The sequence below is a fragment of the Macaca fascicularis genome, chromosome 15 (genome assembly GCF_037993035.2).
Source record: "Macaca fascicularis isolate 582-1 chromosome 15, T2T-MFA8v1.1".
Lineage (NCBI taxonomy): Eukaryota > Metazoa > Chordata > Mammalia > Primates > Cercopithecidae > Macaca > Macaca fascicularis.
In genome coordinates this window covers 62,698,174-62,722,109 of record NC_088389.1, presented here as the reverse complement: position 1 = coordinate 62,722,109, position 23,936 = coordinate 62,698,174, and the positions used below count along the sequence as shown (strand labels likewise).

Genomic DNA, 23,936 nt, shown 5'->3' with positions numbered 1-23,936 from the left:
CCTTGAACTGACAAGTTCCCTTGGTTCATTTTTGAGAAAATGTCTGCTAAACATTTAAGTCTAAATAACTATAGTTGGTCAGTGTTCTTTCTCGTCAAAATGGTTTTCTTTGAAAAAAACGGCTAATTAGGCCAGGCATGGTAGCTTGCGCCTGTAATCCCAGCACTTTGGGAGGCTGAGGCAGGCATATTACTTTAGGTCAGGAGTTCCAAACCAGCCTGGCCAACATGGTAAAACCCTGTCTTTACTGAAAATGCAAAAAATTAGTTGGCATGGTAGTGCCTATAATCATGCCTATAATCCCAGGTTCTCGGGAGGCTGAGGCAGAAGAATTGCTTGAACCCAGGAGGTAGAGGTTGCAGTGAGCTGAGAGCGCCACCGCACTCCAGCCTTGGGTGACAGAGTGAGACTCTGTTTCAAAAAGAAAAGAAAAGAGGCTGGGTGCGGTGGCTCACATCTGTAATCCCAGCATTTTGGGATCCCAGGCAGGCAGATCATGAGGTCAGGAGTTCAAGACCAACCTGACCAATATGATGAAACTCTGTCTCTACTAAAAATACAAAAATTAGCTGGGTGTGGTGGCACACACCTGTAATCCCAGCTACTCAGGAAGCTGAGGCAGGAGAATCGCTTGAACCCCAGAGGAGAGTGAGACTCCATCTCAAAAAGAGAAAGAAAAAAATGACGAATTGAGCTTATAATTCAGTCACACAGGTGCTTTTCCTCAAGACAACTATCATACTTTGGTATGTAGAAGTACATTATGCTACTACCTGTTTAGTCACACAGAATATATATATATATATATATTTTTTGAGACGGAGTCTCGCTCTGTCGCCCAGGCTGGAGTGCAGTGGCCGGATCTCAGCTCACTGCAAGCTCCGCCTCCCGGGTTCGGGCCATTCTCCTGTCTCAGCCTCCTGAGTAGCTGGGACTACAGGCGCCCGCCACCTCGCCCGGCTAGTTTTTTGTATTTTTTAGTAGAGACGGGGTTTCACCGTGTTAGCCAGGATGGTCTCGATCTCCTGACCTAGTGATCCGCCCGTCTCGGCCTCCCAAAGTGCTGGGATTACAGGCTTGAGCCACCGCACCCGGCCGTCACACAGAATATTAAAAACATGTACTCAAAGTAAAAATGTAACAAAATTAATATCTTTTACTGGTTTATCAAGGAAATTCTTAATTGAAACTGCCTTCTTTTCAAACTATGGGTATATGACAAAGAATACAATATTTTAGTACAGTTTGGTGCCACTGTATTGATTAATACTAAGGTGCCAGCAATTTTATTTATTTAATTTTAATTTTTTATTTTTTTGAGAGGGATTCTCGCTATTATCATCCAGACTGGAGTGCAATGACACGATCTTGACTGATTGCAACCTCCACCTCCCAGTTTCAAGCAATTCTCCTGCCTCAGCCACCCGAGTAGTTGGGATTACAGCCACCTGATACAACGTTTGGCTAATTTTTGCATTTTTAGTAGAGACAGGATTTCACCATGTTGGCCAGGCTGGTCTCGAACTCCTGACATTGGTTGATCCGCCTGCCTCAGCCTCCCAAAATGCTGAGATTACAGGCATAAGCCACTGCACCCAGCTGCCAGCAATTTTACTTATCACTGCTTTCATACCATCCATACAAATGTCAACACTTTGAAAAATGAAAAATAATATTATAAAAAAGTTTGACCTTGGAGACTCTCAGGCATCTGCAGACCGTGCTTTGAGAACTGGTCTAACATGCATATATGTAAAAAACATAAACAACACCAAATGTTATTTAAGTTTAAACAGTTTTAAAAATATTTCTACATTGTTTTTAAAAAATGCTTTTTTTTTTTTGAGACAGAGTCTTGCTCTGATGCCCAGGGTGGAGTGCAGTGGCACAATCTCGGCTCACCACAACCTCTGCCTTCTGGGTTCAAGTGATTCTCTTGCCTCAGCCTCCCGAGGAGTTGGGACTACAGGCACGCGCCACCATGCCCGGCTAATTTGTATATTTTTAGTAGAGACGGGGTTTTTCTCTGTTGGCCAGGCTGGTCTCGAACTCCTGACCTGCCTGCCTTGGCCTCTCAAAGTGCTGGGATTACAGGTGTGAACCACTGCGCTGGGCCTTAAAAATGGTTTTTTTCAAACAAACGGCCACTTGGTAAAAATGCGGATATTACTATAGGACATGGATATTTTGTGTATTAGTTACTGCTGCATTAAGAACTACCCTGAAATTTAGTGGTTTAAAACAATAATTTGGCTGGGTGTGGTGGCTCACACCTATAATCCTAGCACTTTGGGAGGCCAAGGTGGGTGGATCACCTGAGGTCGGGAGTTTGAGACCAGCCTGACCAAGATGGAGAAACCCCGTTTCTACTAAAAATACAAAATCAGCCTGGCATGGTGGTGCATGACTGTAATCCCAACTACTCGGGAGGCTGAGGCAGGAGAATCACTTGAACCCGGGAAGCAGAGGTTGCGGTGAACCAAGATCGCGCCATTGCACTCCAGCCTGGGCAACAAGAGCGAAACTCTTCCTCAAAAAATAAATAATAATAAAAAATAATAATAATTTACAATTCTGTGGACCAGACATTTGGACTGGGTTCAGCTGGGCCGTTCTTACGTACGCCTTGCCTGGGGTCGTGGCTACAGTCGTCTTGTAACTGGGCTGAATGGTCCAAGCCTCGCTAGAAAGACTGGCTGTTTCCTGGGCCACATGTGTCCATCAGGCTAACCTGGACTTTTTTATATAGCAACTGGATTTCCTTTTCTTTTCTTTTCTTTTTTTTTTTTGAGACCAAGTCTCACTCTGTCACCCAGGCTGGAGGGCAGTGGCGCGATCTCTGCTCACTGCAAGCTCCGCCTCCCAGGTTCAAGCCATTCTCCTGCCTCAGCCTCCCGAGTAGCTGGCACTACAGGCGCCCGCCACCATGCCTGGCTAATTTTTTTTTTTTTTTTTTAGTAGAGACGGGGTTTCACTGTGTTAGTCAGGATGGTCTCGATCTCCTGACCTCATTATCCGCCTGCCTCAGCCTCCCAAAGTGCTGGGATTACAGGCGTGAGCCACCGCGCCCGGCCAGCAACTGCATTTCGGAAGAAGAAAGAGGATAAGCCCTAGTATCGTAGCATTTTTCAAGCCTCTGCTTGCATTGTACTAACTAGTGTCCCACTGGCCAAAGCAAGCCATGTGGCAAAGCCCAGAGCCACTATGGAAGCTGTATCTTTCAAGGTTGTACAGTTCTTATTCTCTATTTATAGATAAGGGAACGGAAAAATGAAAAACAACTATTTATGAAATAAATTTAGTGAGAAGAATGGCATTGCTTTACATCTTTGCTGATTTCTTTGAAGTCTTATTAGAAGACACTCGTGCTTCTGCACTCAGCCTGTTTTGATAACGTCGTTTTGATTGAAACAAATGAAGAAAATACAGCCTCACACAGATATGTAATTAGAAAAAAGAGAAGTATTTTAATAGTGTTTCCAGATAATTGGGGATATTCTCTGATATCTCACCAAAACTTTTTCAGTGGACTAGGACATGTGCATGAATCAACAGAATAGCTTAGAGGTGTGTCTCAGATATGCCAAAGCGTAGAATTGGTAGATCTGTGGGGTATTTGCTTTCTGGAATAATCACACCAATGTAAATATCCTTCCCAGTAGCCAGCTCATCTTGGAAAGAAAGACTATACTTGTTCCAGGCCCCTTCCCACTATTCTGCCCACTATTAATGGGCCATGTGGCCTGAGCTGAAATCACTCCTAATTCTCCTATGATTGTTAACTCCTAAAACTTCTCTTATCCAAATTTCCCCTGGCCCTACGTGACATCTTTAATATCTATTGAGCAAATACAACATAATTCTAACAGCAACCATACCAAGATCCTAAGAATAGTAGAATGTGCAAGCATCTGAGCAGTGTAGCAGCAGAACCAGGGAAGCTATGATGTGCCCCTTGTGAGGTGGAGAGAGTGGGTGGTGCAAATGCCTGTGTTCAGCCATTGGGGGTCATCATTTCTCCATGTGTGGAGGGCTTTGCACATCTTCTCAGCCATGATCCTAATAGGATAGAATACATTACTGTTTGTGTTAGATGCCAAAATGAAGAAAGTCTCTACTTTCTACAGCCCCAATATTTTTTTTATTTGGGACACAGTATAAAGTAAAATATATAAAGTTTTGAGTGTTCCAAAAGAGTCTACCGTTTCCCCACATGTTTTTTTTTTTGAAAATAGAGTTTCGTTCTTGTTGCCCAGTGACGTGATCTCAGCTCACCGCAACCTCCGCCTCCTGGGTTCAAGCGATTCTCCTGCCTTAGCCTTCCGAGTAGCTGGAATTACAGGCATGCACCACCATGCCCGGCTAATTTTGTATTTTTAGTAGAGACGGGGTGTATCCATGTTGGTCAGGCTGGTCTTTAACTCCTGACCTTAGGTGATCCGCCGATCTCGGCCTCCCAAAGTTCTGGGGTTACAGATGTGAGCCACCACGCCTGGCCTCCCTTACATCTTAATATAATAATTGCTACTATTTATTGAGCACGTAGAGTAGAATAGTGTACTATTATAGTAAGGGCTCTCTGTATATTATACTGTGGTATAATATAGGTAGAACTCTTAGGATAGTACCTTTAAGAGTCAGGTACTACCCTGTGGGCTTTATGTTTTTTAACTCCTTTAATCCATTTAATCTGTACACCAACCCTCCGAAGTAGGTACTATTATTGCCCCCTTTTGCAGATGAGGCAACTGAGACACAGAATCATTAAGTAACTTGCCCAAGGTCAAACAATGAGTAAGTGTAGAACCAGGATTTGAACCTACACTGAAGGGTTGTGGAATGGAATGGATCTGATAGACTAGCTGATTCAAGCTCAGGGCCCACATCCTGTGTATTTGCAGCCAGCATTGCTTATCTGGTTTCTATTGAAGTAGCTACTGGAGCAGAGTGATGGAGAGGTGGCATTGTGTTATGGTAGAAAAACCTGGGGCTAGGAATGAAAAATGCCAGTCTTGGGCAGATCACAGTAACTTTTCTGAGTCTTCATTTTATCACCTCTAATATGGGTATTCTAATGTCAATCTGTGCATGTTTGGGTCATGTTTTGCCATTTATAGAGTACCTTTACATGTTGTATCATTAATCTCTTTTGCCTGCCTTGCAGAGCTGTTACAAGATCAAATGAATTATATACAGGAGAGGCATAATGGATTGTTGTTGCTTTTTGAAGGATTTGCTTTTCTCTTTCAGTATTGTGTTTCATCAAGAGTGAACTATTTAAAAAATTCAGATTTCCTTGAATATTTAAGGTATAGATGCTGTCTGTTCTGTAACTCTATGCATGATCTCCTCCTACCATTTTCATACATAGTTCTGGTACCCAAGTATTGTATCAAATAGAAGTTATAGTCAGTTCCATTTTCTGCCTTAGTGAACAGGAAATGTAGTAGGCACGGATAATCCAAAATAATTGGCTAGCTTTTGGGATGCAGTTTTGTACTTAATTTGAGTATGTATGGCTGAGAATTCAGAGCGCTTTAAGTATTGATCCTCTTTGGAAAACACAGCTTGAGATTAATCATGTTTTTCAGACCCTTGGTATCTTTTCTACCCCACTTGTTTCATTGTTTCCAGTTCAGGAGCCCAGCAGAGATGGTAGCACCTCCTTCCTCTGTCTCCTGCCTTTCTCACACATATGCCTTGTGGTAAAGGTACAGGCAGGAGGCTGGGGGAGAGAGGGGTTCTTTTACAGTTAAAAAAAATTTTTTTTAAACTTAAGATGATGGAGGGAACCTCAAAAATTTATTTTCTTGCTTGAGCAGTGTTGACATCAACAAGAAGATAACAGATATTAAGGTGTCTAGGCTTCTGAGGTTGAGACCATCTTGAGGGGGAATCTACAGTTCTAGGAGCAGTCACAGTCAAAGCAGCACAATGAAAACTTATTCTTAGCACTTTGGATTTTCACATTACCACTAGTATAAACCTTTGTGGTCTCTACTTTGTCTGTAACCCATGAGGTTGTACTTGTACCAGTCAATAATGCAAGGCTGTCTCAGTCTGTTTGAGCTGCTATGACAAAATACCATAAACTGAGTGGCTTAGAGAGAACAGAAATTTATTTCTCACAGTTCTGGAGGTTGGGAAGTTCAAGATCAAGTCATCATAGAGCTACAGTTCTGAAGGGTAAAAATAAAGAAAAAAAAGATCAAGGCACCAGCAGATTTGGTGTTTGATGAGGTCCCACTTTCCGGTTCATAGAATGGTTCTTTCTTGCTGTGTCCTCACATGATGGAAGGGGACAATGGGGAAAGGCCTCTGGAGCCCCTTTCCTTCCCTTTCCCTTTCCCTTTCCTTTCCCCTTTCCTTTCCTCTTTCCTTTCCTCTTTCCTTTCCTCTCCTTTCCTTTCCTCTTTCCTTTCCTTCTTTCCTTTCCTTCTTTCCTTTTCTTTCTTTTCTTTCTCCTTCTGAGATAGGGTCTCATGCTTTTACGCGAGCTGGAGTGCAGTGACTTAATCATACATCACTGTAACCTTGAACTCTTGGGCTCAAGTGATCCTCCCACCTCAGCCTCCTGAGTAGTTAGGACTGTGAGCCATTGCACCTGGCTAATTTTTGAATTTTTTTTGTAGTAACGGGATCTTGCCGTATTGCCCAGGCCAGTCTCCAACTCCTGGCTTCAAGTGATCCTCCCACCTCAGCCTCCCAACGCCCTGGGATTACAGGCATGAACCATTGTACTTTGACCTGGGGCCTCTTTTATAAGGGTACTAACCCCATTTATGAGGGCAGAGCCCACTCATGACCTACTCACCTCCCAAAGGCCCAACCTCCTAATACTATTACACTAGTGATTAGGTTTCAGCATATGAATTGAGGAGAGAAATTTATCTTTACTGTTTCTTTTCATGATGGTAGCCTTACTTTCTCTTGAGCTTTTTGTTACAAGTGTGATGTTCAAAACAAGGGAAGCTCATGATATTGCCCTGCTTTGTGCTGGGCAGACCTCTCATGTTATGTTTGGTTCTGAATACCGCACTTCGATGTATAGTATCAACCTAGAGTGTGATCTAAAGAAAGGGCCAGAATAGTAAGGGGAGTTAATCAATAAAGTGGAGGTTGGCAGAACTAGAAAACAGAAGACTTGCAGAGGAAAGGTTGCTTATAATAGGAATACTCAAATTTCTGAAAGGCTCTTCTATCATAGAGGAAATAGAATTATGACTGTTAGTGAAAATAACCATTTTTTGAGGGCCTACTCTGTTGAGATGTTGTACTAGGCACTTGCTCTATGTTGCATATATTGCAGGGCACATTCCATCTCTCTCTAACAGATGATGAAACTGAGACTCAGAGGTGTAGTCATGTTCAAGGCCAAATGGTTATTAGTCCTGTTGCAGTTAAAACTAAGGTCTGTCTAATTCCAAAGCCTGTTAGCCATCAGGTTGTACCAATTCCCAGTGGACAGAGATCACAGGGAGACAGACCTCAGGCAGCAGGAGGGAGATGCTAACCATTCCAGCTGTTCTGTGTACACTTTAGAGGAGGCCTTTAAGCAGAACGTAAAGCATCCCTCACTTGGGCTGCCATAAAGAGAGTTGTTTTTTGAAATGGAGTTTTGCTGTTGTTGCCTAGCCTGGAGTGCAATGGTTTGATCTCAGCTCCCCACAACCTCCGCCTCCTGGGTTCAAGTGATTCTCCTGCCTCAGCCTCCCGAGTAGCTGGGATTACAGGCATGTGCCACCACACCTGGCTAATTTTGTATTTTTAGTCGAGATGGGGTTTCTCCATGTTGATCAGGCTGGTCTCGAACTCCTGACCTCAGATGATCCACCCACCTCGGCCTCCCCAAGTGCTGGGATTACAGGCGTGAGCCACCGCACCTGGCCTAAGAGAGTTCGTATGTTGGAAACATGAACTTTGAAGTTATATTCCTCTGCTTCTCTTCCCGTGTAATCTTCTGAGCTCCCTTCCAGGTCCAGGCCAGGCTATTCCTGCCTTTTTGTTCTCAGTGATCTTTGTTTGGTTCTGAGAACCCATTTCCGGCCCTACCTTTAGTGAGGTACCATCATGTAGGGATTATTTGGATAATTTCTGTCCTTAAGCAAAATGAATTTTGGGTAGAGGCTTTTACTTATTCTTTTTTAAAGTTGTAGTTGAGCATAATAATGATTATGTGGCATCTATGGCACTGTCGTAAAGGTTCCTTGAATTGTGCTAAACATAAATATAATGAGAGGTACCCTGTGCTCTACCAGTCTGAATCTTTTACCAGTCTGTTGTATAACCACTGATTTTAGATGCCTAGGTGGCTGCTCTTTGATGAAAATACCAACGCAGAGGCCGGGCACAGTGGCTCAAGCCTGTAATCCCAGCACTTTGGGAGGCCGAGACGGGCGGATCACAAGGTCAGGAGATTGAGACCATCCTGGCTAACACGGTGAAACCCCGTCTCTACTAAAAAATACAAAAACCTAGCCGGGCGAGGTGGCGGGCGCCTGTAGTCCCAGCTACTCGGGAGGCTGAGGCAGGAGAATGGCGTAAACCCGGGAGGCGGAGCTTGCAGTGAGCCGAGATCGTGCCACTGTACTCCAGCCTGGGCGACAGTCGAGCGAGACTCCGTCTCAAAAAAAAAAAAAAAGAAAAGAAAATACCAATGCAGGTCTCGCAGTAGGGAAGGGGGATATACAGTCCCTGGGCTGTACAACAGAATTTTTTTTTTTTTTTTGAGACAGTCTCACTCTGTTGCCCAGGCTGGAGTGCAATGGCACAATGTCAGCTCACTGCAGCCTCTGCCTCCTGGGTTCAAGTGATTCTCGTGCCACAGCCTCCCAAGTGGCTGGGATTACAGGCACTCACCACCACGCCCGGCTAATTTTTGTATTTTTATTAGAGATGGAATTTCACATGCTGGCCAGACCAGCCTCAAACTCCTGACCTTAGGTGATCTGCCCGCCCCAGCCTCCCAAAATGCTAGGATTATAGGCATGAACTACTGCGCCCAGCATTGTACAACAGAACTTTAACAACAGTTGCTCAGATAATGATGGGGATATAAAGAGCTGGGAAAGAGCTTATCTTGAAATGCTTCCTGGAATATGCTTACATCTTAAAAGATTGTAGAGAATGTTGATTCTTCCCCAAGAAATTGACAAATTCATGTTTTACATAATGATATTTGATTGTATAAAGTATACTGATTTTAAAATGTCAAAACAATGATATATTTGTAATTTTTTGTTAATAAAGTGCATAATTTTTTTTTGTAGTTTATTCACCTTGATGATGATTGCGTAACAGAACTTTCTGTACATCATAGAAACAACAGGCAAACAATGGAGGATTTAATTTCACTGGTAAGAAATACAGCACGGGCTGGGTGCAGAGCTCACGCCTGTAATCCCAGCACTTTGGGAGGCCGAGGTGGCAGGATCACTTCAGGTCAGGAGTTCGAGACCAGCCTGGCCAGTGTGGTGAAACCCCGTCTCTACTAAAAATACAAAAATTAGGCGGGTGTGGTGGCACGTGCCTGTAATCCTAGCTACTCAGGAGGCTGAGGCACGAGAATCACTTGAACCCAGGAGGCAGAGGTTGCAGTGAGCTGAGATCCCGCCCCTGCACTCCAGCCTGGGCGACGAGAGCTAAACTCCATCTCAAAAAAGAAAAAGAAAAAAAAAATACAGCAATACAGCATGAATTTGAGAGTAATATCTTTTGTTTCATTGTTCTTTATTTTATCAGTACATGAAAAATAGTGTAGCATTTTCAGACCTATGATTTTATTATGGGTACAAATATTGCATTTAAAAAATATTTACATATGATTTCCACACAATCCTGATGTGTGCTAGATATTTTCTTTAAAAATGAACACTCCATACTTAAAACATTGATGAAGAAGCATTACAGTGAAAAAATAATTAAGAAACAACTGGCCGGGCGCGGTGACTCAGGCCTGTAATCCCAGCACTTTGGGAGGCCAAGGCAGGTGGATCATGAGGTCAGGAGATGAAGACCATCCTGGCTAACACAGTGAAACCCCGTCTCTACTAAATATACAAAAAAATTAGCCGGGCGTTGTGGCGGGCCCCTGTAGTCCCAGCTATTCGGGAGGTTGAGGCAGGAGAATGGCGTGAACCCGGGAGGCGGAGTTTGCAGTGAGCCAGGATTGTGCCACTGCACTCCAGCCTGGGTGACAGAGCGAGACTCCAGCTCAAAAAAAAAAAAAGAAACAACAAACTAGTGCACAAAGAATGGACAGAGTTCTAATTTTGACTACTTTAAAGTTCTCTAACGTGCACCTGGGTTTCTGCTGTGGAAATGAGGTAAACACAAAGCAATTTTCTTCTCACCTGAAAGCAACAGCAGTGTCACATCACCCCTAAGTGGACAAACCAAATACCATGAAAGCGTCATCATCATTTCTGGTGTTTGATTATTTTGGCTTTTTCAGATGCTCAGTCTCTAGATCATACCTGCGTTGTTTGTGTGTGTGTGTGTGTGTGTGTGTGTGTGTGTGTGTTTTAAGAGATCAAGGTAGTCACAGCTGTCTCTAATGTGAAGAGTGACTTGTACCTCACTTTGTTCCTGGCCCAGTGCTATGTCTTCTATCACCTGTAATTTATGTTTGCTTTATCTGTTCTTTAACTTGCAAGGTGGAGTCCTTAAGCAATTAAAAAAAAAAAAAAATCAAACAAAGCTTTGCTAAGGCACAATTCTTTTCAGTAAGGAGAAAATATAAAGAAATTCTTTTGAATGACATAATAAGTAAAGACAAACAGAATGTATCTGGAAATGGTAGTGTAATTTACTTTTTCATGGATAATGCCTTTAGGGGAATAGTAAGAATTGGGAATTGCTGTAAGATTTGTATGGTCCTTAGTCTTTCATTAGTGAAAATTTGAAGTTTCCATTTAAGCCACCTAAAAAAATAAATTGTAGGACATTTTCTTTGGGATGGTCTTTAATGGAAGACTATACTTTAGATACTGAAATTTTAAAAAATGTTATTATAGAAAAATTTTCCCACCAAAGTAGAGAGAATAGTATAACAACACTGAGTTTCCATGTTCTCATCATTCAGTTTCAATAGTTAATAACGTTTTGCCAATTTAATCTGTATTCCACCACTTTCTCCCTTCCTCCCTTTCCAGCTGGGATATTTCCAAGTAAATCCCAGATAGCATGTCATTTTATCCAGGACAAATTGGTGTGAGATCCACAAACTTTAAAAATCTGAATCTTTTTTTTTTTTTTTTTTTTTTTGAGACGGAGTCTCGCTCTGTCGCCCAGGCAGGAGTACAGTGGCCAGATCTTGGCTCACTGCAAGCTCTGCCTCCTGGGTTCACGCCATTCTCCTGCCTCAGCCTCCCGAGTAGCTGGGACTACAGGCGCCACCACCTCGCCCGGCTAGTTTTTTTGTATTTTTTAGTAGAGACGGGGTTTCACCGTGTTAGCCAGGATGGTCTCGATCTCCTGACCTCGTGATCCGCCCGTCTCGGCCTCCCAAAGTGCTGGGATTACAGGCTTGAGCCACCGCACCCGGCCAAAAAATCTGAATCTTAAATGTAACATACTTAAGCCAGGCGCGATTCCTCATGCGTGTAATGTCAGCACTTTGGGAGTCCGAGGTGGGCAGATCATGAGGTCAGGAGATCAAGGCCGACATGGTGAAACCCTGTTTCTACTAAAAATACAAAAATTAGCTGAGTGTGGTGGCACGCCCCTGTAATCCCAGCTACTTGGGAAGCTGAGGCAGGAGAAAGACCTGAACCCGGGAGGCGGAGGTTGCAGTGAGCCGAGATCGCGCCACTGCAATCCAGCCTGGTGACAGAGTGAGACTCCGTCTCAAAAAAAAAAAAAAAAAAAAGTAACATACTTAAGAGTTTCAATAATCATTGAAAAGAAAGTCTTTAAAATGGTATATTTTATGACATCTCTACCTATAATTGTCAGACTTAAAAGTGAAATGGAAATACAAATTATTTGCTTTCCTTCTGATGCATAAAACATAACAAAGCATAGTAGAGGTTGTTTCCTGGTGTTACAACTCTCTAAAGAGCTTCTCAGTTATTCTTAAAGTTAAGCATGACCAACATCAATAATGCAGTGAGGAAAGTAATATTTTTTATTCCTTTGTACTTTTCTCTCATTCTTAAATCCCTGTTCATACTTCATTGAGTCCCAGGGATGAGTAGGATATAGGCTACTCACTGTCAATCAGAGATTCTCACCTTGGCTGTACAGTGGAATTTCTTGGGAACTTTAATCCTGATGTTTAGGTCTCAACCCCACAGATGATGATTCAGTTGGTCTGGGGTTTGGCCAAGGCATCAGAATTTTTTTTAAAGCTTCCCAGCTGATTGTGGTATGCAGCCAGAGTCGAGAAGTAGTGCTCTAGATTCTTGCTGTTCAATGTGTGGTCTAGGACCAGCAGCATCAGCATCAACATCTAGGTGTTTATTAGCCATGCAGAATTTCAGGCCCCACCTCAGACCTACTTAATTGGAATCTGTGTCAAATCTCCAAGTGGTTCATATGGTCAGTAAAGCTTCAGAAGTGTTGGTCTAGGTCAGTTCTCAACCAGGAGTGATTTTGGCACTCAGGGGGCATTTGGCAGTGACTAGAGACATTTTTGGTTGTCATAACTGGGGTTTGTGTATGTGCACTAATGCCATCCAGTGGGTAGAGGCCAGGGATGCTGCCAAACATCCTTCAATGCACAGAAGAGCCCCTCACAACAAACAATTATCCAGGTCAGATGTCAACAGTGCCAAGGTTGAGAAACCCTTGTCTGGGTAGCTCAGGGAATTCATACTGGCTCTACATACTTTCCAATTCGAACAGCCTCAGAAAACCAGGTTTGAGATTAGCCAGCGTCTGTTATGTTTTTCTGTGACATCCTGAGACCTCTGCCTTCACTTTTGGGGCTGATGAGACAGGACAGAGAGAGATTAGATTAGATTAGTGTGATCTATATGCTGGTATGGTGCTGCTGATCTTTGTACAGAGAGAGAGTAACAATATTTCTTTCAAACATTCAACTCATAACGTGTCTGGAATTGGTGGGTTCTTGGTCTCACTGTCTTCAAGAATGAAGCCATGGACCCTTGCGGTGTTACAGTTCTTAAAGATGGTGTGTCCGGAGTTTGTTCCTTCAGATGAGTTCAAATGTGTCTGGAGCTGCTGCTTTCTGGTGGGTTCGTGGTCTCGCTGACAGGAGTGAAGCTGCAGACCTTTGCAGTGTTACAGCTCATAAAGGCAGCATGGACCCAAAGAGTGAGCAGCAGCAAGATTTATTGCAAAGAGCAAAAGAACAAAGCTTCCACAGCCTGGAAGCAGACCTGAGCGGGTGGCCACTGCTAGCTAGGGCAGCCTGCGTTTATTCCCTTATCTGACCCCACCCACATCCTGCTGATTGGTCCGTTTTGACAGAGTGCTGATTGGTGCATTTACAATCCCTGAGCTAGACACAGAGTGCTAGACAGAAAAGTTCTCCAAGTCCCCACCTAGGTTAGCTAGATACAGAGTACCAATTGGTGTATTTACAAACCCTGAGCTAGACACCGAGTGCTGACTGGTGCATTTACAATCCTTGAGCTAGACACAGAGTGCTAGACAGAAGAGTTCTCGAAGTCCCCACTAGGTTAGCTAGATACAGAGTACTGATTGGTGTATTTACAAACCCTGAGCTAGACACAGAATGCTGATTGGTGTATTTACAATCCCTTAGCTAGACATAAAGGTTCTCCAGGTCCCCACTAGACTCAGGAGCCAGCTGGCTTCACCTAGTGGATCCCCGCACTGGGGCTGCAGGCAGAGCTGCCGGCCAGTCCTGAGCGGTACCTGCACTCCTCAGCCCTTGGGCGGTCGATGGTACCCGTTGCCATGGAGCAGGGGGTGGCAGGGGGCGGCGCCCGTGGGGAGGCTTGGGTAGCGCGGGAGTCCACCGCGGAGGGGGTGGCTAGGACATGGCGGGCTGCAGGCCCCCAGCCCTGACCTGTGGGGAGGCGGCTGAGGTTCAGCGAGATTTTGAGCGCCGTGCACGTGTGCAGGCGGTGCTGAGGAGTCCCAGGCAACCTCAGCAGCTGCTGGCCTGGGTGCTAAGCCCGTCACTGCCCTGGACCAGCGGTGCTGGTCGGCTGCTCCTTGTGCGGGCCTGCTGAGCCCACACCGGCGCCTGGGCCCACGGGAACTCGCGCTGCACTCGCGTGCAGCCCCGGTTCCCGTCCGCGCCCCTCCACACTTCCCGGCAAGCAGAGGGAGGCAGCTCTGGCCTCAGCCAGCCCAGAGAGGGGCTCCCACAATGCTGTGGTGGGCTGAAGAACTCCTCAAGCGCCACCAGAGTGGATGCTGAGGCCGAGGAGGCCCCGAGAACGAGGGTTGCTAGCACGTTGTCACCTCTCAATAAGAACTCCCACTTTTATATTACATACAGGAGCACTCTGGTACTGCTTTTTATATGCAGCAGTGAGTCTCCTATGTCTTGTGATTTTGACTGATCTCATTGTATTCCTTTTGAGATTCCCAACAGTACTTTCCTTACTTTCTCCCTGTTCCTCCAGCCCTGAGTGGCTCTGGATTGTGGCAGCAGCCAGTCCTCTGCTAGAGGACCTTCACTAAGGGTCACATGTGTGTTCAAGAACCTATTCAGTCCAGGACAGATCCATTTTCCCCATCCCTGTGATGTAAACACCCATGCGTGTAAAGACTGAAGGCCTCAGGAGGAGGGTCAGAGGAAGGGTGGGGCCACTCCTCCGTGTCTCTACCCCTCTGCACTAGTAGCTGCGTCTCCTCAACCCAGGTGCCTGGACACTTCTTTAACATTTAACTGGGGATTTAAAGATGTTTTTAGTTTTCTAGAAATGGAACTTTCTCGTGGGTAACCCTATCACTTTACTTTCAGACATTTGACTTTCAAAAGAGGGAATTGCCTATAAAATAAGGGAAACCTTTGTCTTAGACTTGTGGATTGACATCACCTGAAAGCATAACTAATGTGTTGATTTATCTGTTTTTGAACACAGAACTCTCCTGTGGTGCATCTTATAATGAGAAGTATACAATGGCACTGGCCAGAAAGTTATAAAAAAGATGCTTTGTTTGCCTAGGGAAAAGGAAGGTTTAGAGGATGGTTGTAGAAATCCTAGGCATGATTAGGAAACTCCATCTAAAACTCTTAGCACTATCCAGGAATTGTTTACAGTGCCTGAGTTATGCCATCCCATTGTTGATAAGAAAGTGACAACTTGTTTCTTAGCCATTGTCTCTAGTCAGTTTATGACACCTCTTTCAAAAAGTTGGCTATAATACATGGGGATATCATAGATATGGGGTGGAAAAAAGTCTTTAATGTAGTTTTTGGAAAGTGGAGAGTGATTATAAGTACATAGTTTCCTCCCACCATAGTTTCCCAGACACCTTCTCTATGAAGCCTCTTCTTTTCATTTTTCTTTTTTCTTTCTTTTTTTCTTTTTTTTTTTTTTGAGATGGAGTCTCCCTCTGTCGCCAGACTGGAGTGCAGCGTCACAATCTCCACTGCCTGCAACCTCCGCCTCCCGGGTTCAAGCGATTCTCCTGCCTCAGCCTTCCCTATAGCTGGGATTACAGGCGCCTGCCACCACGCCCAGCTAATTTTTGTATTTTTTGTAGAGACGGGGTTTCACCATATTGGCCAGGCTGGTCTCGATCTCCTAACCTCAAGTGATCCACCCGCCTCGGCCTCCCAAAGTGCTAGGATTAAAACATGTATGAGCCACTGTGCCCAGGCATGAAGCCTTTTCTGTCCTTTCTTTGCCTCATCCTGTTTGGATTAAAGGCAACATTTCATAATTTATGATAGTATTTTATGCTTCCTCTACTAGATTGATTGGGCCATTATGCGAATTTCAAAGCTTATACTATGATCGTGGCCATCTAAGTTATTAACTAATAAAATTCATTACTGAAAACAGAGTTGGTAGTTGACTTTTGAGTCATGTACTTTGTGAGGGGGCTACATAGCATGAAAGACTATTCAGTACTATTAAAAGTTAACACTTTTGTAGGGCAGATAGCCCCATAGTTTTCTCAGTATATTATTTAGAAACTTTCCATTAAACATAGTGGATTGAACAGCTAAGTTTACATCGAACACTTCCTAAAACCTTAACAAAAAGGGATAAAAAGGCAAAACATTTACAAACAATAAAAGGGGAGACAAAGGGATGTCATTAGAAGTTTGGAAGATATAGATAAGTGGTATAAGTGGTAGTTGTTAGAGCATTTTGGAGAAAACTGAAAGCTAAGTGCTTGCAGTGAGAAAAGGCATCAAGCAAATGGATGAGAGCTCCAGAAAGGCTCAGGAATCAGAGGTACCAGGAGCTTCTGAAATCAGGGAAGTGAGGAGGGAAAACAGGAAGATGGGTGAAAGCCTGTATTGGAAGCAGTTAGAACCCTAGATTCCTTTCTCTACCTGTGCTGCAAAACAGCCTTCTCTTCCCCATCCCAGCAGAAGACTGGAGGTCACAAGGCATTCTTGTACCAGACACAGCTCAGATGCGGATGATGAACCATTCTGAACCATTCTGAAATGGATGCACAAAGTCTTCATATTGAACAGTGAACCACCATCTCGAATTCCCTTCCCTATTCAACTTTGAGAATGCTGAAACCAGGATTTGTATCCTATTTGCAGTGAGGGTGGGGAAAATAGTAGAAGATTTATCTCTAGGGAAAAGCTAAGATAAATGTCCTACTATATCAGTGGTTGAGAGTTCAGGTTCCTGCCTGTTCATCTTGGAGAAGAGCCTTCAGGGTATTGAGCAGCCCCATCATACACATAGAGCCTCGAATCAGCTGTGCAACATACTTCTTCACTTTTAAGTAGAAACAGACAACCAAAAATCACTAGAAATTTGAGAAAACTTCTAACATGAAAGTCGGAGATCAAAACAAATGGAGTAAGGTAGGGAAAGGAAAGAATAAAAAGTAGATACTGAGAAAAAAAAAACGCAGATATGCAGGGAGCAGGAGAAAATGGCTAAAAACTGCTAATTAATATTCTCAGATAAGAGAAGTGATTTTCATTCTTGACATAGGAATAAGATGAATAAAAATGAACATTCCAAGAAATAGCTCTTCAAAATCTAAAATGTGACCACAGAAATTAAAAGCTCAGTAAAAGTGTTGGAAAATGAAATTAATTTGAAATCTTTTAAAAGTAGAACCTGGCTCAGCTGGGCGCGGTGGCTCATGCCTGTAATCCCAACACTTTGGGAGGCTGAGGTGGCGGGTGGATCACTTGAGACCAGGAGTTCGAGACCAGCCTGGCCAACATGGTGAAACCTCATCTCTACTAAAAATACAAAAATCAACCAGGTGTGGTGGCATGTGCCTGTAATCCCGGCTACTTGGGACCCTGAGGTGAGAGGATCACTTGAACCCAGGAGGCAGAGGTTGTAGTGAGCCGAGATTGCACCATTGCACTCCAGCCTGGGTGACAGAGCAAGACTCTGTCTCAAAAAAAGGAAAAATAATACAAGAAGAAATATTCCAGTCTGGGCACTGTGGCTCATGCCTGTAATTCTAAACCTGAGAGGCCAAGATGGGATGATTGGTTGAGTCCAGGAGTTCAAGATCAGCTTGGGCAACATAGTGAGACCCTATCTCTATTTTATTAAAAATTAAAAAAAAAATTTAAAGTTAAAAACAAAAAAGAGAACTATTCCAGAACTGAAAAATACGAGTTTTCAAGAATGAAGAGGCCTAACCTGGGATGAAACAGTAGATGAAAATAGATTCACACCAAGGCCTGTTCTAGTGGAATTTCAGAAAACGGGGAAATGATAAGATTCAGGAAGTTTTCAAAGATAAAAATGAAAGTTCATACACAAAGACTGGAGAATCAAAACCTAAATGACTATAGGTTTTTCAGTAGCTGTACTAGAATCAAGAAGAGTATATTGCCATCAAAACCGTGAAGATTATTATCAACCCAGAATTCTCTGCTTAACCAAATCAGAATCAAGTGTGAAGATAGAATGCAGTCATTTATCAGACATGCAAGATCTCAAAAAATTTACGTCCCGTGCACGCACCCTCAGGAAGTCACTGGAGGATGTGTTCCACCAAAATGAGAGAGTAAACCAAGAAAGAAGAATACTTAGGATCTAGGAAACTGGGGCTACATTGTAAGATAGAGGGGAAAGGAATCCCTAGACTGACAACTGGGTAGCTGGCTGAGAAGCTGGTCCAGAGTATGCAGAGAGCAGAGGATGCAGACATCTGGTAGAATCTCTCTAAGTGGGGAAGCAGTTAGCAGATGTGTGTGAACATGTTGAGAGGAGGTAAAGTGTTGAAGAGGGTGGAGTTCAATTTGTGAGGAATAACTGACTCTTTTATTTTTATCTTCAGGAAGAACAAAGGTATAAAAAAATGGAAATGCAAGAATAGCACCCTGTGTGGTTTAGCTGCAGAGCTGATATTCAGCCAGCATGACCACATTGGTTGTTAAAATATTGGTGTATTTATATACTGACTGGTAAATAACCACTGTCTCCAGTGCCCTCCATGTTGCCCTGTTACTTCCCTTAGACACCCTGGACACTACTCCCTCCCCTCTTCTCACAATTAAAAGATTAATAATTGGAAAGGCAGGCGTCTCCCAGGACCCTACTGACCTCTTGGCCTCTATTTTGATGGTTGGTGTCAGGGTACCAATTAAATATTTTGAACATTATCCCTGCTTAGTTGTGAATGCTATTTACATAATCATCATAATGCAAATATTAACTTAGCTAAACATTGTGATAAAATTATAGTAGGAGGATACAGGGAAAAGATGTATCGGAAAGGGAGGGAGTTGTACTAGAGCTAAATTCGTATTTCTCATACTAGGAAATGTATACATAATATTTGAAGCTAAAAAGAGTTTTAAACCATGTAAGCATTTAGTTTAGAAATACAGAATTAAGGCCGTGTGCGGTGGCTTACACCTGTAATCCCAGCACTTTGGGAGGCTGAGGTGGGCGGATGATGAGGTCAGGAGATCGAGACCATCTTGGCTAACACGGTGAAACCCCATCTCTACTAAAAATACAAAAAATCAGCTGGGTGTGGCGGCGGGCGCCTGTAATCCCAGCTACTTGGGAGGCTGAGGCAGGAGAATGGCGTGAAGCTGGGAGGCGGAGCTCTCAGTGAGCCAAGATTGCGCCACTGCACTCCAGCCTGGGCGACAGAGCGAGACTCTGTCTCAAAAAAAAAAAAAAAAACAGAATTAATAACAGAAGAAACAGCTAAAAGTGTTTAAAAGTTGTTCCTTAGGGGGAGTGGAAATTGTATGTGTGTGGAGGTGTGGTACGATGGTTGCTGTTTTCCATCATATGCCTTGTAAACCTATTGGCTTTTAAAGTTCTGAATGTTATACTGAAGAAAAAAATTAATTGAAAATAGAACATCATTTCCACAAACAAGTAGTCTTCTAACCAACTTGATTTTCTTTTCCTTTAGTGGCAGTATGATCACCTCACAGCTACCTATCTTCTGCTTCTAGCCAAGAAGGCTCGGGGAAAACCAGTTCGTTTAAGGCTTTCTTCTTTCTCCTGTGGACAAGCCAGTGCTACCCCATTCACAGACATCAAGGTAAGTGTTACAGCCTGTTGTGTCTTGCCACATGCCCTCCCTGTTCCTGAGTGCGTATACTACTGGGATGGTAAACTTTCTGGTGTCAAGGAGTCAGAGGCAAGACATTTTATGATTTCAATATTTTTGATGAGAAAAATGGGAAGATCTAAAGTTGAGCTCTAATTTTTTTTTTTTTTTTTGAGACAGAGTCTCACTCTGTCATCCAGGCTGGAGTACAGTGGCGTGACCTCAGCTTACTGCAACCTCTGCCTCCTGGATTCAAGTGATTCTTGTGCCTCAGCCGCCCGAGTAGCTAGAATTACAGGTGTGCATTATGCCTGGCTAATTTTTGTATTTTTAGTAGAGATGGGGTTTCGCCACGTTGGCCACGCTGGTCTCAAACTCCTTTCCTCAAGTGATCAGCCTGCCTTGGCCTCCCAAAGTGCTGGGATTATAGGCATGAGCCACCGTGCCCGGCCTCTAAAATTCTGAATGTTAAAATGGCATTTTACAAACCTCCTCCCCCAGCCCCTTCTTTTACATAATAGCAATTCCTGATGGCTGTAGAAAATGTTTAAGCCACAGATGAGAATTTACCTATAAACCTACTACCTACGGAGGATGTAGTTAACGTTTACTGTATCCTTTCAGTCTTTTTTTTTTTTTTTGAGATGGAGTCTCACTCTTGTTGCCCAGGTTGGAGTGCAGTGGCATGATATTGGCTCAATGCAACCTCCACCTCCTGGGTTCAAGTGATTCTCCTGCCTCAGCCTCCTGAGTAGCTGGGATTACAGGCACACATCACCATGCCCAGCTAATTTTTGTGCTTTTAATAGAGATGGGGTTTCACCATGTTGGCCAGGCTGGTCTCAAACTCCTGGCCTCAAGTGATCCTCCCGCCTCAGACTCCCAAAGCGCTGGGATTTTAGGCATGAGCCACCGTGTCCAGCCTCTAAAATTCTGAATGTTAAAATGGCATTTTACAAACCTCCTCCCCCGGCCCCTTTTTTTTTCATAATAGCAATTCCTGATGGCTGTAGAAAGTGTTTAAGCCAGGCCGGGCGTGGTGGCTCATGCCTGTAATCCCAGCACTTTGGGAGGACAAGGCGGGTGGATCACAAGGTCAGGAGTTCGACACCAGCCTGGCCAATATGGTGAAACCCCGTCTCTACTAAAAATACAAAACTTAGCCAGGCGTAGTGGTGAGCGTCTGTAGTCCCAGCTACTTGGGAAGGTGAGGCAGGAGAATCGCTTGAACCGGAGAGGCGGAGGTTGCAGTGAGCTGAGATTGTACCATTGCACTCCAGCCTGGGCGACAGAGCAAGACTCTGTCTCAAAAAAAAAAAAGAAAAAGAAAATGCTTAAGGCACAGAAGAGCTAAAAGGAAAATAGAATTTACCTATAAAGCAACTACCTGTGGAGGATGTAGTTAACATTTATTGTGTCTTTCCAGTCTTTTTTTAAGTATGCTTTTATATAATTTACATGCATTTAAGTGCTTTTAAAGGACACATTATTGAATTGCAGAGAACAAATAAATTGTTGGGAATAAGATCTGTGATACAGAATATATAATACTTTATAAGACATAAAATATTTTGATAAATATTTTGATATTTATGTTAAGGGTTTAGGCTTTTGTTTCTTTTAAAATTTGCATACCAAAATGGAGCATGTTGATTAGTGTTTCTTCTTGTGTTATTCTGAGCAGTAGCTAGAGCTCCTGCAGTTCTTGCATGAGAGTGAGTTATAACCAAATTATTTTTCTCTACTTTGCTGTCTTTGTCTCAGTTTTCTTTGTCGTGGACTTCAAAAAAATTTTTTGTTTTATTTTTTGAAACAAAGTCTTGCTTTGTTGTCCAGGCTGGAATACAGTGGTGCAATCATGGCTCACTGCAGCCTCAACCTTCCAGGCTCAAGCGATCATCCTGCCTCAGCCTCCGAAGTAGCCAGGACTACAGGTGTGTGCCACCACACCTGGCTAATTTTTAATTGTTTGTAGAGATGGAGTCCAGCTGTGTTGCCCAGGCTGGTCTTGAACACCTGGGCTTTAGCAATGCTCCCTCCTTTGCCTCCCAAAGTGTTGGGATTATTGGCATGAGTGACTGCACCTGGCCTGTCGTGGCCATTTAAAATGGTGAAGAAGCTTACATACATAGAGGCACGTGTCATTCCTAAATGCTTGTGTTAGTCCTTGTTTTCTGTGTGATTCTTTGTATTTCCCATGGCTTAAAATTCAGCTATCCAAATACTTTGCCAGATGGGTATGGAACTTTGTAATGTCATCTTCCCTCAGATTAATTCAGGTTGCAATGTAAATAATCTTAGCACTAGGAAATTGCACCTCATCCTCAGAGAGAGGTAGTTGGCCCTCTATGAAATTCAAGATAACACAATAGACTATGTGGATGAAAGTTTTTTCTTTTTTTCCCCTTTGTAGGCCTCAAAACTGTAAAAAAAAAAAAAAAAAAAAAAAAAAAAAGTTAAAATGCCACCTCTTTTGTGATCTTTTGTTGAATTCCCCCTCCCTCAAATTCCTTTAATATCTCATTTAGGTCTCCTTTTGGTACTCATCAGTCATGTGCTACAGGTATAGTGGGTCTTATGTCACTGCCAGACCTAACCTGCCCCCCTTTTTCCCTCCCTGCTTGGTCAGTACACTGGCTATTGTGTAAAGAAATCTCTGAAGGGAGATAATCTTATTCCTGCATGGTTTTCTAGTCTGTTGTCGGAGAGTTTTAATGGCTGGTAAATATTCTGTGCCTAGGCAGCTCTTTTGCACATGGACTCCGTGAATCAGCCAATCCCTCATCCCGCCCACACTGCCAAACCCTTTAAACTTTCAGGTGCAAGTAACACATTTGGGTCCCGGGAAATGCAAAACCCTGAATTTTGCTTCTGCTCAAGGTAATTGGAGAAAATTATTAGATACCTATACCTCTATGTTTAGAAAAACCACTTTCATTAAATTTTAAAATTTATGACACCTCAGTTAAGGGGCCTGAGACATTTTCCTGAGCCATTGGATTGTCTTTTTTTTTTTTTTTTTTTTTTTTGTGAGACGGAGTCTCGCTCAGTTGCCCAGGCTGGAGTGCAGTAGTGTGGTCTTGGCTCACTGCAACCTCCGCCTCCTGGGTTCAAGTGATTCTCCTGCCTCAGCCTCCTGAGTAGCTGGGATTACAGGTACATGCCACCACACCCAGCTAATTTTTGTATTTTTAGTAGAGATGGGATTTCACCATGTGGTCAGGCTGGTCTTGAACTCCTGACCTCAGATGATCCACCTGCCTCAGCCTCCCAAAGTGCTGGGAATACAAGCGTGAGCCACCATACCCGGCCTGGATTTTCTTATATCTGAATTGACCTGATCTCAATTGATCTGCTTATATGAATTATAAGTGGAAAAGACCTGGAAAGATATTTACTCTTATCTTCCATCTACTACATAATGAACATTTACCTAATAATTTAATTATTTGCAAAGTCATATTATTGAATCAATTTTATGGCAGATCAAGAGACATTTTAGTGACAAGAAGTGAAATAGAAATCAAATTTTGGGTTCTCTTCTGATCTTTATGCAAATTGCTGAGACATGAAGCAAGTCACATAGTCTGGTTGTACTGTTCTTCCCCTTGATAGAATTATCCCTTTTCTCTGGGGTGTTTATAAGAAAGTAAGTAATCCTGATAATCAATCAATAGATGGCCCTTTCAGTGAAACAGCAATACAGACTGATCCAAGAATCACAAATGACCACATCATCATCAGTGTCATTAGCATTTTCAGGCCCCATGCTGGGCTGCTGGGAAACAAATCTGTGTAAAGTATGGTACTTGTTCTCTAACAGTCAAGTTGAGGCAAGACATATATATACATAGATAATACTGCATCATAGTAGATGATGGGGGCCAGAGAAGTGGCCAGAGGTGCCCTGAGGAGCTTTAGAGGACAGGAATGATCACCATGGGATCCAAACTGGACCAACAGTCGAGTTGGAAAGATGGAAAAGAAGTGGCACAACATTCAGGGCAAGATAAATGGAATCAGCAAAAGCATGGGCACCTAATTTTGCTTGATGTATTCTGTTGACAGTGGCTGGACTTGTGTTTAAAAAGAGTTCAAGTAGGGGAAGAGAGAGAGAAAGAGAGAAAGAGCGAGCGAGCGAGCAAGTGAGCTGGAGGGGTGGGCAAGAGCCAGATAGTAGAAAACCTGAAAATGCACATCAGAATTTTAGACTTTGTTCAATAATTAATGAGGAGCCATTGATTTTTGAGCAAGAGAGAGAGACATGAACATGATTTTGAAAAATTCGTCCAGTGGTGTATACAATT

At 43.3% G+C, this 23,936-nt stretch overlaps 1 protein-coding gene across 9 annotated transcripts in view; it reads left to right on the top strand.

Moving 5' to 3' along the window:
- MELK (maternal embryonic leucine zipper kinase) overlaps positions 1–23,936 on the top strand; it is a 106,543-nt gene that overhangs the window by 60,233 nt on the left and 22,374 nt on the right. For 8 of the 9 annotated variants that reach the window (XR_012424565.1, XM_005581288.4, XM_065530344.1 and 5 more), the window contains 2 exons: positions 9,270–9,356; positions 19,489–19,620. Coding sequence is in view for 8 of the 9 variants with exons in the window: in XM_005581288.4 (XP_005581345.3) it covers positions 9,270–9,356; positions 19,489–19,620 (219 nt within the window). In the remaining variant the exon portion in view is untranslated. The remainder of the gene's footprint in view (positions 1–9,269; positions 9,357–19,488; positions 19,621–23,936) is intronic. The other variant, XM_074017067.1, reaches the window with a different exon arrangement.